The 20,258-nt window shown below is 34.9% G+C and overlaps 1 protein-coding gene across 3 annotated transcripts in view; it reads right to left on the reverse strand.

The window, feature by feature from the left end:
• Nucleotides 1-485: 485 nt before the first annotated feature.
• Nucleotides 486-20,258, reverse strand: part of SEC8 (subunit of exocyst complex 8) — a 32,372-nt gene continuing 12,599 nt past the window's right edge. For all 3 annotated transcript variants that reach the window (XM_088212478.1, XM_088212477.1, XM_088212479.1), the window contains 17 exons: nucleotides 16,106-16,266; nucleotides 15,861-15,976; nucleotides 13,463-13,533; nucleotides 12,489-12,619; nucleotides 12,347-12,396; nucleotides 11,460-11,560; nucleotides 6,729-6,841; nucleotides 6,408-6,515; nucleotides 3,780-3,977; nucleotides 3,489-3,574; nucleotides 2,850-3,036; nucleotides 2,691-2,768; nucleotides 2,120-2,221; nucleotides 1,899-1,973; nucleotides 1,190-1,285; nucleotides 1,044-1,093; nucleotides 486-941 (listed from right to left, as the gene is read on the reverse strand). In XM_088212478.1, the coding sequence (XP_088068604.1) occupies nucleotides 854-941; nucleotides 1,044-1,093; nucleotides 1,190-1,285; nucleotides 1,899-1,973; nucleotides 2,120-2,221; nucleotides 2,691-2,768; nucleotides 2,850-3,036; nucleotides 3,489-3,574; nucleotides 3,780-3,977; nucleotides 6,408-6,515; nucleotides 6,729-6,841; nucleotides 11,460-11,560; nucleotides 12,347-12,396; nucleotides 12,489-12,619; nucleotides 13,463-13,533; nucleotides 15,861-15,976; nucleotides 16,106-16,266 (1,811 nt within the window). In that variant the 3' untranslated portion in view covers nucleotides 486-853. The remainder of the gene's footprint in view (nucleotides 942-1,043; nucleotides 1,094-1,189; nucleotides 1,286-1,898; nucleotides 1,974-2,119; nucleotides 2,222-2,690; nucleotides 2,769-2,849; nucleotides 3,037-3,488; nucleotides 3,575-3,779; nucleotides 3,978-6,407; nucleotides 6,516-6,728; nucleotides 6,842-11,459; nucleotides 11,561-12,346; nucleotides 12,397-12,488; nucleotides 12,620-13,462; nucleotides 13,534-15,860; nucleotides 15,977-16,105; nucleotides 16,267-20,258) is intronic.

Here is a 20,258-nt window from a genome sequence, read left to right on the forward strand (position 1 = left end):
ATATCACAAATAAATGCAGGCTCGGAATTTATTAACATGTTTCATTTTGTTGTTGAAGAATGCATCCGCAATACTAAGTACTACACTGTCACAATGTTCTTGAAGCATTCTGTGGTACTTAAAATCAGTGAGTTCATCAAAATATTGTAACAAATCATATTGATCAAAGAGTTGCAAAGAACCTCCATTTCTCTATGACAACAAATCAGTACAAGTACACATGCAAATCCAAGCGGTCTGTGTCTGCCCCCTGATCACAGTTATGCAAGCCAAGAGTAATAATTCAAAACTCCAATTTTGTCGATTAAACATACACATCAAGTCTAATAAGGGAATTACAACTAATAATTGATACGAAAAATGATAAAATGATAAATAGATTTTCCTTCTCTCATGTCGAAGAAGAATTGCCCACAGCTTCACTAGCTAGAGGATCAAGGCAGAGGGGAAGGACCATGAATGTCAATTAGTATGCAAGTTCAGAGTTTCACAAACTTATGGAATCGCCTTTCTTAAAAAAGAATCAATATGAACAATTTACAAGCGCAGCGAAGACTTTATACATGACCATCAAAACAATCTGTTCCTCACCATCAGACAACCACACAAAATTGATGCTACACAGAATAAAAACTACTAAAACAAAATACAGGAGAACATTCCTCATCAATGATACATGACAAAATTTGAAACAAAGTGACTGCAATGTGCGGCAACTTTGGAGAAACAGCTTCTTTATCCAGCCATATACTGCCATAACAGATGAACCATCGAATCTATACAAGCAAGCATGACATCCTGAATGAAATACTGTAAATAATTTATCTTGCCGGTATATCATCCATTCATGATGCTAGTGGGATAAAATATCTAATACTCGATCTTGAGCATCAGGGGGAATCTCCCTCCCAGGTACTTTAACTTTTAAGAGATTAGCATACCTGTAAGAAAAAAAAAAATTAGTAGATAATCACAACTTATGTAATTTTTTTTTTTTTTTTGCTGGAAGAAGGTCAATAGATTGATAGATTTAAGAGACTAACTCTGATGTTGTAAACAAGTGCGAGTGCTCGGTAATAAAGGCAAGCAATGCCTGCAAAAAGTGTACAAACATTGGTCTATTTCTGATATCAATTTTTATGATAATAATACAACGTTCACACATAAGCCATGAGTTTAGATGCCCAACCTCAAATGGCATATTTAGTAGTTCATAGTAGGTTCGAACACGATCTAATCTTTGCTGTACAGCTTCACTTTCAATTGAAGGAATAGCTGCAAGGGCCTGTAACATCATGTAATATCATGAGTTTAGTGCAGTGATTTGAGGACTCAAAATTTAAACAAACAAGGTACTCGAACCTTTGGTGTCTGCTTCCTAGATCAGCATGCATAAAGAAATAGGGTTCATTGCATCCATCTAAGAAACAATGTCAAATACAAGCAAAGGCCAGGAATTACAGAAGTGAGGCCTGTAACGAGCCTTGGCTAATATGCCATTAGAGATTCTCAATTCTTGAAGCTCAAACTCATTCAAACAAAAAGCACTGATACCTTTAATTCTTCTAGGCATATAGAATAAACATGACAAGCTTAACAAGGAGTAATGTAAACTAGTAGTAGTTTCATTTTTTTTTTTTCGGATAAAAGAAGAAATTAGTAGCCACTGAAAATGAAGGGGAGAAAGACAAACTGGAGACTTTTAGCAAATTGGAGCAAAGAAACATTATTATCTCAACTAAGAGAGGGCAAGGAGGAAATCTTCTTGGTAGTGCTTTCAGAGAATGTAAACATGATCGCACTGTACCCTGCTTGTTCCAATGCCTTTTTAAACAAAAACTTGCTTCGGTGCCTTCACAAAATGAGAAGAAAATAATAATAAGAAAAACTGAAATTACCTGCTCCAAGGCGATTGAATTCCGACATATCTGCTGAACACCAAAAAGATTGATGGATTTCATGTCTGCCAAAGCCTAATAAAACAATAATGTTCCATTAGCAGTGACGTGAATTGAGCTTTAACTGTTAACACATAGCAAATTGAAACTACAAAGAGCATTAAGTAAACAAAACTCGTTTATAATTAGCCAAAATCTAAACAGTAAATAAAAAAGTAAACCTTGATGGATGCATTAGCTGCAATCGTACAAATACCACCAAATATGTAATTGCGTTTAATTCCTGCAACAAAAGGTGCCATCTCCTCATCTCTACGTGTTATCTACGGCACAGAAAGAGGAAAGCAGGCCATGCCTCCAGTTAGATCAACACATCTATGAAAAGTAAATTAAGACTCCACATTGGAAACTACTTAAAGGCACCAAAAATTCCCATAGATCTTATGAATACTGTGCATGAGCAAATTAGTAGTTCAATAATAGCAAGGTCATGTCATCCATTATTTCCACACCTGCACCCATCTCCTTCCTTTGAATCTCCAGGTGGGATCCAATAATATACTCAATGAGACTCAGCATAACATTAAAATAAATTCCGAGTTATTTCTCTGAGCACTCTTTTTGGTCACACAACATGGAAATTTTGGTCATAAACCAACAAAAAAATCAATCGCCAATAAGCATATACCCATTAAATGAAAGGCCAAAACTGGGATAAACATATTCTTGGAGGACTGAACACATGATTTATACCAATACTCATCAACAAAATCTTAAGATAAAGATACTAACCTGGGCAGTGAGTGAAATAATGAAGTCATCTGGCTCCTCTGCATCTTGGTCCTCTAAGTATACCCTATTTGTCATTTCCTTTGTGAATCATGCAACAGTGAGTTGATATTTTCCGCTGCAAATAATTCTTAGGTTCCAAAGGATGTAAAAATAAACTACCTGCATATGAAAAATTGTCTCCAACTGCATCTCTACACGTAAAACCTTGAGGCAATCAGTTGCCAGCTTTCTATATTCATCTGCAAATGATGCCAGATCTCTAGTTGGCGCACTGCTTGTTCGCCTGTGATGATGATTGCCACCATCTTCGACTTCATTCGCTGCTCTCAGATTAATTTGTCCAAGCCTGAGATCAAATTAACATTCTTTTGTTTATAGCTATCTCAATACTTCACTAATGGAAATTTTTAAGAAGCATAAATCTCCTATCATCATGGACCTGTTGAGAGTCGATTCCACATTAAATGCAAGATGGGAATTCTTGCAAATTTAAGGCAGTTTGATATGTGCAACTTGGAAAGGGAAGAACGTGTCGACTTTTTCATTAAAAATGATAAGAATGCAGTCACACTAAGTATTTAGTAACCCCACAAGTTTAAACCTAATATAACTCACTAGTGGACATAAATTTTTTGAATTTTCATATGAATGCTGGGAATATGCAAAAGGAGGCTTCACATTTTTGGTCATACAACTACCTCGTGTTTTCTTTATATATGTTTCCACCTTTTCAAGAGTGAACCTTCAAGGAGAAAACGACAAGGAAGTCAAGTATAAAACTGATGCTGCAGAACTTACCTTTGAATTGAATCTGCCACATACTCCAATGAATCACTCAGGGATGCTAGCAAAATAAGTTTGTTATCATCACGAATTAAATTATCCTGCAAGAGAATGTGCAAAATAAAGAAACAAAATGCTCAACCAAGATTCTTTATTTCATTATACTTCATTAAAGATAATTCATCATTAAATAACAGAACAAGTATTTCTGACAAGTCAATTTCAAAAGGGTCTGCACATATAGCCCTTTTCGGGCTCAAAAAGGTAACTCTTTCCAACATTTATCTGATGCAGAGAAATACATACTTGCTTGATAGGCCGCAAACTCAAGAATAACTCACTGAGTTCTGCTTCGACATCAACAACTTCGGAGTGAGAGCCACTATTTCTTACTGCTGATTGATGAAGTGTACTTTGTAAACAAGCGCTCACTGGATCAAGTCGCATCAATTTCTCAATGTCATGTCGGCCAATGAGCATATAACTCTGCTTCTCAAGAACAGCCTGAAACATAACAAAATAAAGTTTATAAACATAAAGGAAAATAACCCATATTAAGTGTTAGGATACATATGGAACAAGCTAGGAACCAGATCTTCTGTAGGATGATTCTTTCGAAAAAGTGGCAGAAACCCAGGCTTTATATTCTCTAGCATTACACCATACATGTTAAAGACATGTATGTGCATAATTCCTAGTATTGTGTCTTACAGTAGTCTTTTCATCTTTTACCACTATGTTATTTCCTTAAAGCTATCCTAGGTTCGCATGATCACGTATGCCACTATTTCATTTTCCCAAAGCTCCCTATCTCTAACTGCATATGCCTCCAGAAGTTTTATCCTTGGCATGATCATGTTTGCCAATGTTTCACTGCATATGCCTCCAGAAAATTATCCTATCAAATCCTTAGCAACATGATAAGTAAATATAACTTGATTTTTTAAGGTGAAAGATGATGGTTTCTCAAGATATCTTGGCAATAATATTTTTCCAACAGGAATGTCCTGGACAACCTTTCATACTTGCACCTATAGACCATATGGAGTTGCCATATTTGTCATAGTCTTTGTTAGAGAATAAGAGTTTATTCTCCAAACAGTCTCCACCAAATGCAAGTCATTAGTTTTTTAATAAAGATCCAAACTGTGAATCGAAAATCCATTTTTCAATATTAATAATGTTTACTTTCATGTTTATAAATTTTTTTGAAAAAATATATTGAGAAATAAAATATGTAAGAAAGTTATACTAATATTATATCAACTGAAAATATTTTTTTAAAATAAATATATCAACTAAAGACATACTTGCTTCCAAAGCAAATTGTATAACTATTCTAGCTCATAAGTAAATAACGACATTATCTAACTATTTAATCAGAATTAATTTTCAATTCAAATCGAGTAAGTCACAAAAAAAATTAAACGAATCATGCAATTTACTATTGTTTTTCATGATTTGTCTATTACTCATTATCAATCACTCATACAAGTCAAATCATTTTGTTACCGAATTGAATCGAATAATAAAATTTGAATAATGAATATAAGATTCTAGCAACAATATAATCAACTACTTAAAACGAGTGAACAGAGTTACCAAGGCACTAATGATTAAAAAAATTTAAAAGGCCGGCAAATGTCGTCAGACATGTTTTGGTCATTGTAAATAAGTTAGCACACCAAAAGGGGCTCCATTAAGCCCTGTTTAAACTGAAAGGTGTTTAAAGTATAAAATGAAACTCAGGAGGAAAACAGTTAATGTGTTGACAAAAACAATGAATTTTCAGATAAGACTAGCATAGCTTAGTAGATTTTCCATTCTGTGAACTTAAACTAAAGAAAACAAACAATACCAATAAAAATAAGAAAATGATAGAAAAGAGAGGACAATGATGATAAATAGAAGGGAAACCATGGGTAATCCCATGCCATCATGTTCAAGGCTTTCTGGAGTTGAAATTTTAAATTATATATATATGTATTATTGATTTTTAATGATTCTACAGTTTAACTAATCCTATATGATGATGATCAAAGATGAATCATGCAAGTTAAATAACCATGTTGACGTATATAAAAGCATAATTGCAATAAGTCCTTGTTCGGCAGCTTTTGACAGCGGCTTTTGCATTTAAAAACATTTCTGCAACAAATGAGTAAAATAAAAAGTGCTGGCCTGTTTTTGATAGGTTTAAAGCCAAAAGTTACAAATGTGTAACTTCTAAGAAATGGATTTGGATTTTATTAAAAATTTACACTTCAATTTGAAAAGTAAATTTTACCGAACACAAAACTTCTGTTTTTTTTTGTTTAATGACGACACTTTCTACAACTATTTATACCAAACACTAAATAACTTTTGATTAAAAGCATTTTTAGGTAGCAGTTATTTTAACAGCACTCTTAAAACTCATAACACAAGTTACAGCCTAACCAAATGTTCACCAAATTATGCAGGTTCCCATTTTTATAAAAGAAAAGAAATATGCATCAACCAGAAAATAAACCACTATATTATAATCTAGTTTTCTTACTAGCAAAATGGAGAACACAAAAGGAAACCAATACAGTTAGCTAGCGATGATGAAACCACAATGACTATGATGCTTTTAAGTAAATGGGAAAGAAAATAGAGAAATATCCATGCCTCATTATTATTGAGTTCAATGATTTGTATAGTTTAACTAATTCAATATGATGCGTGATCAAAGATGGATCGTGCAAGTCAAATGACCATATTAAAATATACATAGAAGTATGTTGCAATAAATTATGTAGACTTTTATAGAAGAAAAAGAAATATACATCAACGAGAAAATAAACCAACATATACCTTATCCTCTGACTAACAGAGAAGGAAACCAATACAGTTAGACAGTAATGATGAAACTCTACATAAACAGAAAAGAAAATAGAGAAGTATACATGCCTCCATATACGATGTCCGACATCTTTCATATGTTCTCTCGAGGAATGTTTGCACATACTTCACAAGGTCAGTAGCAAATTTAGGCATAGCTTGAGCCCATCCAAGCACCTAGAGCAATAAATGTATGTTAACGCAACCATAGCACTCTGGGTAAGGTTTGACAGAAATTTAAATGATACAAGACGGAGCAAAATGGTGTAAAAACTTTAACGCTCGCTCCTTGTCATGCTGAACTTAGTTCAATGTCTCCAAGAATAAGAAAAGGAAAGGATATGAGGGGAAACAGTCTTCCTCTTAAATTAGGAAGCATCAGGTGCTTACCTCTTTTGCTAAGAAATCAATTGCCAAAAGCCCCTGTAAGACAGGTCGACCCTTTTCAATAGATGGAGTATAAGTAGTGATAGTATGTGACCGTGGCCGAAATGCAGCTGGACCTGTAAGAGTATTTCTGGTATGAATATTTGTAAACACCATACTCTCACATAAAATGGGCAAGATTGAAGCATTTCGGAACGAATCATCAGAAGCGCAAACAAACAACCATAAACATACTTGGAACAGGGATTTCTTAAAAAAAATTCTACACTGCATAGTTAGAACATAGAAATATGATGTAAAACAACTAAACAAAACAGAAATAACTGAAGAAAGAAAGAAGCCAACCAAAGATCTGGTATCTAAATTTAGAATAAAAACTCTCAATAATTAAGAATCTTCAATAAACTCTCCAAACCCATTAGAGATACTATGATATGCACCGACCATATTGCCAAAGATGTCAAGAAACCTGAAAACTATAGAATATTCTAAATTATAAAATAAATCAAATGATAGAATCAATTTAAAAAAGTAGTAAAAAATATAGATCAAATAATTGTTTTCACAAATATCTCATTACACTAGAAATAGATAGTTGTTACTTCAAGAATCTTTAGTTTTTACATGATTATCATACTCCAACTCATACGTTTCAAAAATTGTGAAGAATGGTTGAACATGTATTTTATTAACTATCACAGCCCTATATATACAAACTTTGTAAAATAAAAAAAAGAAATAGAATATTAATTATATAGGGTGTATTTTACTCTAATACATTTAAGCTAATTACATACTCTCTTTAACACTCATACTCAAACTGAAAAATAGATATTGTCTATCTCTAACTTATCAATGATAGTCTCAATGCTCCACTACTTAGATCTTTAGTCAACAAATTTGCAAGCTGTGAGCGGTTGGCATGTATTGGGTGCATCTTAAGTCACTATCTAGTTTTTTTTAACAAAATGTCTATCAACTTCAATATGTTTATTTCTATCATGTTACACTGACTATGCTTATGGATGATTTATTATCGCAGTATAGGTGCATTGAGTTATCCCACTCAATTTTCAAATATTCTAAAATTCTTTTGAACTACAATAATTCACATACCCTTTCAGTCGTTACTTGGAATTCTGATGTACTCTGACTTTGCAACCATTTTGTTTCTTATTTCTTCATCTAACCAGGTTATCTTTAAAGAAGGTATAGTAAGCCATCAAAGATCTTATGTCCACCATTGACCTTGTGTAGTATGAATCTGTATAGACTTTTAGGAACAACTGTCATTCTTTCTTAACATGATCCCTTTCTGAACAACCATTTTGTTTCTTATTTCTTCATCTAACCAGGTTATCTTTAAAGAAGGTATAGAAAGCTATCGAAGATCTTACATCCACCATTGACCTTGTGTAGTATGCATCCGTATAGATTTTTAGGAACAACTGTTATTCTTTCTGAACATGATCCCTTTCTCAGGTGACCATTTTAAGTGATGCAGCACCCTGTAAACGACCTATAAATATAATTCTTTAAAGTTGTGCATGAACTGACTTATTACACTTATTGTATAGGCGATGTTGGGTCTTGTGTGTGATAGTTATATCAGCATCTCAATTAATCTCGAATACATCTCTTTATCTACTGGGGTATTCTCTTCTGTCACTCCTAATTTATGATCGGATCGATAGAAGTACTACTTGGCTTACATGTAACTTTGTTCATATCTCTTAATAGGTGATAAAGGGATTTTTGCTGGGAGATGAAAATCTTTAATTTTGAGTGGATGACTTCAATTATCAAAAAGTACTTTAACTTAATTAATTTCTTGATTCAAATTCTCTAGTCAAGCATTGCTAGATACCAATTTCTTTTTTTCATCATCCCTTGTGACAATAATGCCCTCGACATATACTAGGAGAATGATAATTCCTCCTGTTTTAGAATGTTTGATAAACAGAGTGTGGTCTCCTTGAGTTTGCTTGCATCCGAAGTCTGTCATCGCCTTTACAAATCTACCAAATCATATTCTAGATGATTGCTTGAGTCCATGGAGCGCTTTCTTCAACTTACAACTTTATGTGGTCCTGCTCCTGTCAAATCTCTCTATATTTATTTCTTCTTGCATATCTCTATGTAGGAGTGTATTGTTCACATCGAATTGTTGTACTTACCAATAAAGATGAGCAACTAAAGATAGCAAGATCTGCACTATGTTCATATTCGCTACTAGTGTGAATGTCTTTTGATAATCTCTCTCATAGATTTAGTTATGACCTTTTGCCACCCGTCTTACTTTATATCTCTTGTTTGTCTCATCTACCTTATATTTTATTGTGAAGACCCACTTACAACCCACAAGTTTCTTCTTTTTAGGCAAGTCCACTACATCCCATATATGATTCTTTTCTAGCGTCCGCATTTCAACATTCATGGCATTTTTCTATTTCTCGTAGGATAGTACTTCAAATATAGTGTTATAGATGCACTCCATGTTCAAACTTGTAAGAACATATTTGTAGGACTGCAAACATTTACCAAATGCTACAAACTGTGAAATAAGGTCAAGGGGACACTTAGTGCATGCCCTGGTGCCTTTACAAATTGGAATGAGTACATCACTATCAAACTATGTATGATTTCAGGGTTTACCTCAGTCTCATAATTCATGTCAGATTTTTGAACTTGTTTCGGCTCAGAATGCAGATTTTTCCTCTCAGTATACACCTAAGTGAATCTAGAGTCAGGTTTTGAGTAGGTGAGTTCTCTAGTGGCTTCCATGGGTTCTTTTGTGGTGGTGGTGAGCATGTGACAAGGATGGTAAGGTAAAGAACTCCCCTGAAGATAAGGTTGAGAAAAATATGAGTCTTGTTCAACAAAATTTTTTTGTAAGCAAATGGTAACACTTCTACCACTTTTGAGAAATTGTACACGCTTATGTTTGATTAATTCTTTTGTTTGGTGACTCAGCATAAAACTTAATCCCACAGTCAAGATAAATTATGTTTGGTTAATTGTACACACTTCTACCACATTTTATAACACTTCTTTTCTTGCTAATAAGAAATTGTACATGCCTAATGTTTAGTTAATTCACATACATCATCATGTAAATTCTCATAATCAAATTTTTTAAATAACGGAAGAAACATAACCTTTAAAATGGAAAAGGATAGATGCTCAAGTTTCTTGTGGTAGAACCAAAACTTGTGGTTAGAATCTATACTAATAGCGGAGAGAGATTCACCAGGTGTATCCAAATACTTTGCCTGAGGTTTGGACCTTTACTTTATCAAACTCCTGGTTGAGTCCTATTAGAAACTTATAGACCCGATCTTTATCCACAAACTGTTTGAGACGGTCTACATCCTCACTACAGTCCACTGTAAGACTCCGTTACTGATCCAATTCTTGCCACCAACATCTCAATATGCTAGAATATTCAGTGCTTACCTATTTTCTTAATTCGTGGACCATGTCTTGACATCCAAGTTGTAAATTTGGGCTGCATCTTTGACTTTAAAATAGGTTTCTCTAATTGTGTCCTATACTTCTTCGACTGCATACAAGATTATAAATGCTTTGTGTATCTCTGGCAACAAAAAGTTCAAAAGTCACGCCATAATCATTGAGTCTTTGCTCACCTCATACGTTAAAGTTGAAGCCTCCTGGTCCTGGTGAAACGGTAAGCAGACTTGATTGGCTAAAATTAGCTATTGTTTTGGGTATGATTTCCCATGTAGGAATTTGTTCCTACACTTTGGGATGTAAGCTCCAACATGTTTTTAAAGTTTTAGACAATTAAGGTCAATAAAAGATCATGGGAAGGATGTTACTAGTACATACCGCAGCTGCGTGCCCTAGACAAAACCATCGCCTGGAGCAGCTGAGCAAGAAGGTGGCAGCGAGGGTCTTAGTAGGCTGGGCAAAGACAAGCGCGATAGGATGGGTTGCGCCTCGATCTCCATACGGCTAGCAGTGTGCAACCCAGGAGGTTGGGCACACGGCAGAAGAAGCTAGCACGCAGCTTTGGCGGGGCTGGCAGAATAGGGGTTATACAGGTGCAGACATGTGGTTCTGGCAGCTAGCGGCTAAGCGGCTCCTTCTGGCTACTCCTAACCGTAAGGTTCTAATGGCTAAGGCCAACTATGATGGTCAATTTGTGGTGGAGATGGCCGGTCTGTGGTAGCCAGTGGCTAGGGTTGTAGTGACTGACAACGAACACTGTCCCTTTTTAGGATTTTCTTATTTCGATAAGAAATGCCGAATAGGGTTTATAAAAGAGTTTAGGATTTCTTAACCTTGAGTTGAATACCATATCAAGAATGGTCGAATGTACATTTTATTGAATATCACAAATTTATATATAAGTTTTCTAGGATAGAAAAGGAAATAACCATTAATTACATTAATTATATAGGTGTATTTTACCCTAATACTTTTTAACCTAATTACATACTCTCTTTAACAAAAACCAAAATAGGTTAGCATGACTTCTTCAACACTAGCACCCAAGTGTCAAATCTAGACAATTTCTAGCCAAACAAACAAGTAATCTTTTCAAATAAAAAACTAATATAGTAACTACTAATTAAATAGAATTATCCATGAATGCATAGACAAGTTACCAATAAATTAGAACGAATTATGCTATTCGCCTCAAGTTTCAAAAGAAATACTTAATCTAATGATTGATACAAAATGTTTGATGCAAAGGTTAGTAGAACTTGCTTGATATAGCCTGTTGTACACCTTTCCGGTAGTCTACAAACATAGTTGGTAACAGGTGGTCCTTCACAAAGTTCTCCATAAAGGCTAGCAATCCATCATTCCTGCAGTTCAGTAAACTTAGATCATGAAAAAATGTTGTCATCAATCAAACAATAAAAATGCAGAGGAAAACAGCACAAATTCTAAATTTGAACTTGGATCTGGTGAGCAATAGTTCATTACATATATCAAAAAGATTCTAGAGCAGACCAGCTATCATGAGAAGAAAATTTCACAATAAATAAACAATATAAAAAAAAAATTATAAGAATTGAAAAAGTAATATATATCAAGAGCATATTATGCCAGCGGCATTACAAGCCTCAAACAAGAAACAATTGCACAATGTCAAATCAAATTGCAAAGTTGGTCCCATTTTTCTTCAGTTCATTTTTCTCCATCAACATTCTTGGTAAGAAACCAGATTGATTATTCAACACTTATATACTACTTGACTATTCATCTGGCACCTAGATACTAATGCCATTAGTATCTATAACTTTCCTTGCATTTTCTGCATCTTTTACCTCATGAAAAAGAAACTACACGGTTGCAATTTAATCGCCATCATTTTTCACTTCTAGCAACTTGTGGAAGCAATACACAATAATATAGCTTAACATTAAAAGAGTTTGTTCCATATTATTCCATCACATTCCTCAGTTCAAGGAATAATCTAGCTTTAGCTTGAATTTTATTTTTTTTATAAAAAAAGAGCAAAAATCTAAACATGATCATTAAAAAGACCTAGATTCCCTGGCCAGGCTTTATTGCATGCCTACAACAAAATTTTCCATATAAAGACAAATTATTGAACTTGATAAGGAAAAAAGAGCCTCCAGACTTACCCTAGCTGGGAATACTTTTTTGGCAACATTGAAGCAACTTTATCTGTGAACTGTGTAGCAGGTAAGGTCAGAAATGACGAGCACCAGTGAAGACGACAGGTAAATGCATTATATATATACAAACAATGATATCCTTTCAAACCTGAAGCACAGGTCGGTAGATCGATGCAGCTAGATAAATTCCTTGTTCAGGCAAGACAGCTGCAGACCCATAACCCTCTTGCAATACATTCGGGCTCCTCCTACTCCAACCTTGACGAATGAGGTCGACTCCTAGAAAAGGAGGATGCAGATAATAATAAAATGTTTTTTTAATGTAGCAGATAATAATAAAATGTCAACACTAATCAAAATGCAAACTGATTTAGAATTTAGAAACACCACGTGATTAAATAAAACTGCAAGAAGGTAAACACACAAGGCATGGCAACTTGCTGAAACTTTTTAAGTGAGAACTTATACCCTTGACAAATGGAGTATCCACTATAAACGAACAACACAAAGACATGTGGAAGAGTATGACAAGACTTTTTTCAAGATTAATACAAAAAAAAAGTTATGCCTCAAAATCTGTAAACATGAGGCACACACAAGAAGCAACAGTTCCAATTGTGAAGGAAAAGGCAGTATAGCAAAACACTCTTTGTAACCCATACTTTTGATTATCATGATTCAAAAATCTAGATCTCCAACTCTAGCATCATATGAAGTAATTGAGTAAGATAATTCATTGTTCTATAAACTTAAAATTACAGGAAAAAGCCTAATATTATTATTTATGTTCTAACAATTACTAAAATAAATATTCTTCAAGAAAGATTACTTAACGCATGCTACTAGACCAAGCCTTTCTTTTACCACAAATCAGAGTAGATCCTTCTAGTATATATTTAATTCGAACAAAAAAAATTCTTTCTCAAACTAATTATAAATACAGATTCTTTTCTTCAGAGATCATTCTATACTGATATCCTTCAAATTAAAACCATCAATTGCAAAGAGCTCCATAAAATTTCGCATAGATCATGGCCAAAAAGATGACAAAGGACATTTCTATTTTTCATAAAAACAATTAAGAGAGGTGTAGGCATTTCAAAAGTATACTATTTACCATACCCTGGTTAGGAATTGATATACTAGCATCTGTGAAACGAAAAGCAAATGTAAGACCATCTTCTGATGCATCCCTGTCAATGTCAAATCGTTAAAACATCATAACTTTACAGAAATTCCACGCATACTAAGAATCAAGGAGAACCATTGCAATCATCTCTAACAAAGATATTTTGGTACATTATATCACACAGTCCATATGCAAAAGAGCTTATGAAAAGGAGGGGGTATGGAGGGTTGTCAAGTATGCGCTTTCAATGAACCATATCAACAAAATACAGATGTAGAGACTAGCTTCAAAAGTGAAAAACATCCAGGCAAAACTGGAGAGAGATAAACATCTACAAGCAGAGAAAGTTGCACGTAATGCGCAGTTAGCTTCTTCATATAATAATCACACGGAAAGCTCAGTCGCAAAAGCACATGATTATGTGCAATATACCAAGTAACAAGTAACAACTCCGAATCAACGCAAGTACTTCAATATTAACCAGAAGATACAATGTCAATAGTATGAAAGAAGCAAATAATTATAAATGTCAATGGCATGAAAGAAGCACATAATCCATCTATTCACAACCAAGGACTATAAGAGGTTCACCCACAAGAAAAAAGGAAGGAGAATTAGATTAATAACTAAATTGTTATACATTAGTGTTTTGTTAGTTTGGCAGTTGAGAATGGGTGGTTTATTGTATGGATATTGCTGGATGGTTTTATGTTTGAATTTTCCAGTTTGAGTTCAATTTAAGTTATGGTCCTGTATAGTGGTCACTGGATTCCTAGGTAATAGATCATATAAAGGCCATCTGGTTTAAGAATAAATTATGCTGAAAATGTTTCTCTGAGTTTGTCAGTAAACTAAAGAATATTGTTCAGGAGATCGTTTGCTTCTCTCATAATGAGCACAAGCTTCTGAATAATCCAAAATAGGCCCCAAAGATAGAAGAAAAAAGAAACATTTTGGTTCTGTAATTGCAGATTTCAGTGTTGGAGGACCCAGAACTAGGTCTAGGACTTTGGAATCTATTTGGCATCAGAATAAGAAGTTATGGGTGATCTGCAAACTATTTAACAACTCGAGAATTTCTCGAGTTGTAACAAGATGATCCTGCACAGGATTGTTTGTATCGTGAAAACTTAACTGCCCCAACAAATATTGGCTAGATGTTTGAAAGAATTGTCAGAAGAACTACCCACAGGACGATCAGCAGGCAGGATGGAGACAGAGATTTCCTTTACTAGGTAAAAAATATTATTAGAAAGAGAAAGAAGATTACAAATATGGAGAATAAGACATCTTCATATTTTCAATTAGAAAAAAATCAAAATAACAAAAGCGAAAAAGAAAACATAAAAATCCTAACAAAGGAGCATAGACTCCTAATTCCGAGGAACAAGACTATTGCCTCCCAATTCCTATATAAAACAGAGAGAACAGTGTCTGAAAATTGTCCATGAGCGTTCATCCAAAGTGTGATAAAAAATGTCATCCAATCCCATAGATCCCAACTAGGCAAAAAGTAATCACTAAAGCACTATACCTTTATTGAAGAAATCAATGCTGACAAGGGTCGGAAAAAGTCCCTTTTGTTCCTCAATATTCCAAATTGGATTTCTCTCAATATGTTGGCAGCACTGATTCATTAGATGGCAAAATAGATGTAATCATTTCTTCAAACACCAAAATACACCATAAGAAGAGAAAGTAGGATAAGCTTCCTTTCACCTTGAGAGAGACATGCAATTGTGGTTTTTGAAACTAGAAAGTGATCGGTCGTATATTACCTGGTAGGAACTTAAGCAACAATATCCTTGAAATCTAGAAACCTCATAAAGCTCTCTCGCAAAATTCGCTTGATGTATTTTCATGGTTAGGGTAATAATCAAATGTTTTGATTGTCCTCTATAAGGAAGTTGTAGCGATATTTGGGAAAGTTCGGGTCTACCCCTCTAGTTTGGATATTCTTATCTCAATCTTTTCTGCATGATGCGGGGCAAATAATGAGCATGAGATGCTGCGGAAGAGGATTATCTTTGCCTGTTAGTGCATAATTTGGCAGGAGGGAAGTACGATTTTTGAACATCAATTACAACCATCTTACATGGTATCGGTAGGCTGATTTTAGTTGCTTCCCCTTCGGGCAAAAGCCCAAGGTTTCTTTGAGGGAATTTATAAACCTTTTTCGCAAGGAAGTGGACATTTATTCTGTCAAGACCTTTTTTCTTGTTTTCTGCTTTTTGCCTGGATGATATCTTACTCTCTCATTATCACTTGTAACAGCTTTTTTTCTCTGATAATATTTCTTTATAAAAAAAAATGAATAAATGAGGTTCACAGTGAAGAAAGAATAAAGCAGACTCTCATGACAAAATTAAACATGAAACTACAGGCACTTGCCTTTTTTCCTTTGAAGGGACCTTGTTCGCAAGTCTGGCTGTTTGAACAGCAGCATCTGCCGATGCAGCTTCAGGAGTAGCTCGCAGAATCTCACATATGAGTTGTTGGCATTCACTCTTCAGTACATAATTTCAGGGAAAATAATAACATAAAGATAAGCTCGGAAAATATGTTCAGACTGAATGTATCTTCATCAATTTAAGACATGATGAATGGTAGGCAGAGCATCGTTACAACAGGCAGACCTGCAAAACTGTCAATGAAAAGCCAATACTGTAGCCTCCAGTAACTTGGGATGCATCAGAATCGGGGTTCCAGTTGGCCTCTGCCTGCATTGACTTTGCTGTGTTACCGTCATCTTGAGTAGACTTAGACTCCAAAAGCTCACCAACAACAACATGGTTCTCTGCAAAATTACAATTGCCACATTTAATTTATATTAATTTGAATATTAAGGGAAAAAGTACAATTTTCTCCAAAGCTTTGGGCCAACTACCCTTTGAATTTTCAAATTATACATTTACCTGTCCTACTTTATTTGACTTTATTTTCCTCTCAATTATATTCTTTGTCATTCAAAGGCTATCAAACCATTATTGAGCTTTTAGCCATATCAGCCCTAACATTTTTTTTTATAGAACAAAATATATAATATATACTGAAGAGAAGTAAAAGTTACAATAGAGATGAAACGGATAAAATATCCTTCCAAACCAGGAAAAAAATAAAAGAACGCAAAAAATTACAAAAGGAGAAAAACTAAAAGCAGAATGCAGTAAGAAATAATAGAGATAAAATCCATTTGCAAAATGGATAAAGGCATCATCCAAATAAAAACAAGAGTTTTTTTTTTCTCTCAAAGAAATCATAGGGTCTAGGAGCAAAGAATAGCGTCCTATCCCATAATATATGAAACTGGTGGTTAATTTTTTTTATTTTACAGAAAAATATATATATTATGAGAAAGAAGTCAAAAAATTACAACAGAGAACAAGGAATCCTCCTAAATAATAGGAAAAAGACACAACATTGATGTATCATTGGCTATTTCACTGCAAAACAGCCAATGTTACATCCCTAAAATACCATGAGCCTTGGCCCACAAAAATAAAAAGAAAGTCAACCTATCCAGAGAACGAATTGAGGAAGATAACAATCCCTGAAAAGACTAGCATTGTGCTCCAACCATAAAACCCAAAGACCAGTGACAAAAGCACATCTCTGGAGCACCTTAGCTTCCTTCTTTACTCCACCACCCTTAAAGATTCATAGAAAGAAAACCATAACGAGAGGAATGATCAACCCGCTAAAACTAAAAGTACCAAAAAGTCCAGACTGAAGCCTCCAAGCTAACTCAAAATGCAAAAAGAGATGACAACGGCACTCCGCCTCTTTATAACACAATGCAAAATTCTGGAGAAATAACATTATTAGGTTTTCGAACGTGCAATATTTACAGGTGAGTAAGACAAGTAAAGAAATATTTACAGGTGTACCCACTCATTGAATCCAACGTCCAGATTCTGTAATCCGGTTGATGAGAGCAGATAAACAAGGTTATGTTAAAAAATCAAATCTGGGGAGTTCACAGTCATTTTAGATTCCTGGAAAAGAAGAAGTTCAAAGCTAAGAGACCAACCATTAAAGTGGTTATAAATGACAACCGGGTGTATGGTGCAAGGGGAAGATCAGCAATCGAAATGTCTTCCCAAAACAAAACAAGGGTACCATTGCCAACATCAACCAAGTAAGAGGATTGAAAAGATCAAAAAGCTGATAAATGCCCTTCCACGGGCTTCTCTGAGTCGAAGATTCCTAAGCTGTGGAATCCCAACCATTCCTATGTAAATCGTACTTCCTATTGACGAAAACATTATTTTGGTTTGGTGGTCAATGCATCTTGGGACCAACTATAATGCATTGAGATTAAGTATACCCCAAGTTCGATCAATGGCAGGCCATCAACGCATACACTAAAAAATTTACAAAAAAACATCCTATGTCCTTGTCTCAAAAGAATCAGACCTTGAAAAAATTTTGCGTTTTGTTCCCACCAATTGACCCAAGATCCACAAAAGAAGCCCTTCTACAACATCTTATGCTCCTTGGTCCAGTTTACTCTACATAGTGGTAGAAATAAATATCTCCAACCTAGGAGGAACAGCCACACGACTCAAAACATAGAAAAACAACCTGCTCCACAACTTCTGCACCACAGAATACTGGAAAAATATATGATGCTCTCTGAACTATGGAAACACATCAAACAAATGTAAGGAGAAAGAGTTATATGAGGCCTCCAACTTCAGCGAATATCATTCGTGTTAATCCTATTCAGTATTGCAGTCCAAACAAAAACTTCAAAGCTTTTACTTTCCCAATGTATGGAACAAGATAACTTTGTATGAGTATTAGGTTTGACGAGTGACTAATAAAAAGATTTGCAAGTATAAAGACCTAAGGACTCGAGGCTCCCAGCACGGCTATCAAGAGTATGGGTTGGGAAAAAACAATTCAGACTGTTAATCAAAGATATCAAAATTTTCATTTCCCTCTCATTTAGTTTACAGAAGAACAGAAAGTTCTAGGAAACTTGGCCATCGAAACAATTTGTGAAAATAGAGATTTGAGGTACATACCTATAAGAAAGGCTATACATGAGAGTGAAACAAGTAGCAAAAGATGACTCACCCCTCCAATTACCTTCCCAAGCGAGGAAATGGGAACCCTTGGCTAAAAGAAACAAGCGGAAAAAAGAATCATATACCCGAGAAATGGATTTGCAGCAGCTTCTGTAAGTGATATTTGATCTGGCTTTAGCATCCCTGAGTTTTAGATTAACCCAAACTTGCACTCGACCACTCTCTACCACAAAGAAAAAGGTACCAAAAGAAGCTCCATAATCAAATGCAAGCGCTATTACCATTTAGCCACAAGTGTGGGGTTCTTCAGTACAAGATTCTCAACGTCGACGTCCCCATCCTTTATATACTTGCAACACACTTCTAATCGAACCAATGATCCTTAGAGTCCTCCCCCAATTCAAACCACGACAACTTCAAACCATGAGAATCTCTAATCTCTCATAGTTTTCTCCACTTTGTTAGCTATATCATTGGAGATTCTAAACAAGGACAAAAAGATAAGGAGGTATACTTGACAAACAAGCACCGAGGATAATAACTTGACTTCCTAAAGAGAAAAGAACACCTTTCCAATATTCAAGACACTTGCTGGTCTTACCGAAGATAGGGTCCCTAAAAGAACTAGGACGAGTATTACCATCAAGTGGCAACTCTAAATAGATAATAGGGCAATGCAAAACAGTGCAACCAATAGTCATAGGAAGATCAACAATGACATGACTCTCATCTAATGCCAACAAATCCACCCTTCTTTAAATTAATAAGCTGACTTACAACCTCAATAGTTATAAATAGCAAATGATGTTAAGAAAGACATTCCTATCTTAGGCACAAAAATGATGGGGTCATCTATAAAATACAAGTGTTAAGCGTCCACATTGTCCTCCCTCACAAAAGAAGCTTGCATAAAGCCCCTGGAAAGGATACGATTTAAAACATCAACAACCAAGGTGTACAGAAAAGAAAAAGAAAATCCTCTTGTCTCACAACTCTTTAGCTCTTAAACCACGTTTTAGGCTCACTATTAACAGTGATAGAGAATGCAACAGATGTTAAATGTCCCCAATCCACCCTCTCCATCTGTCTCTAAATTCTTTCCTGCCCATGACTTTCTCCCAAGGAAAGGGACTCCAATCTATCATGCCCTTTCTCAAAATCCAACTGAAAAACAAGAAATTTCAACTTCTTCTTGATCATCTTTAACTGCTTTATTATGAATAAGAAAGACATCAAAAATATTTTCTTTGGCAACAAATATGCTCTAATCAATAGAGATTTATACCAGAACACCTTAGCTAACCCCAAAGCCTAGACCTTTGTAATAATCTCATGAACATGAGTCAGCAAGCTGATAGGAAAAAAAGATAAAAGGTTTAATGGATCTAACCTTTTCAAGGATAAGGATTTTGGGGATAAGAGTGATAATGTAAAGTCCATGCTAATCCCTACACTTGCACTGATATGAGCTAAAGCTTTAGCAGTCCCTAAGTCCCAGTCTGCTCTTCTCACCTCTTCCTTCTTACATCTTGCTAGCTCTAGCACCATTACTTGGACTCAACTTCAACCCCTTACAGAAAGGTCTATTTCACTCCTCGTGAACTAGTGTCCACATCAGCCTAATATGTTCCCAACATTAAGTTTTTCTTTTGATGGAAAAAGAAATATATGAGATGAAGAAATAGGAAATACAACATAGAGGAGGATATACTATTCTCCAAAAACAAGAAAAATAAAATAGAAATAAAGGTAAAGA

Source organism: Carica papaya, chromosome 2, assembly GCF_054855325.1.
Source record: "Carica papaya isolate Zhongbai chromosome 2, ASM5485532v1, whole genome shotgun sequence".
Lineage (NCBI taxonomy): Eukaryota > Viridiplantae > Streptophyta > Magnoliopsida > Brassicales > Caricaceae > Carica > Carica papaya.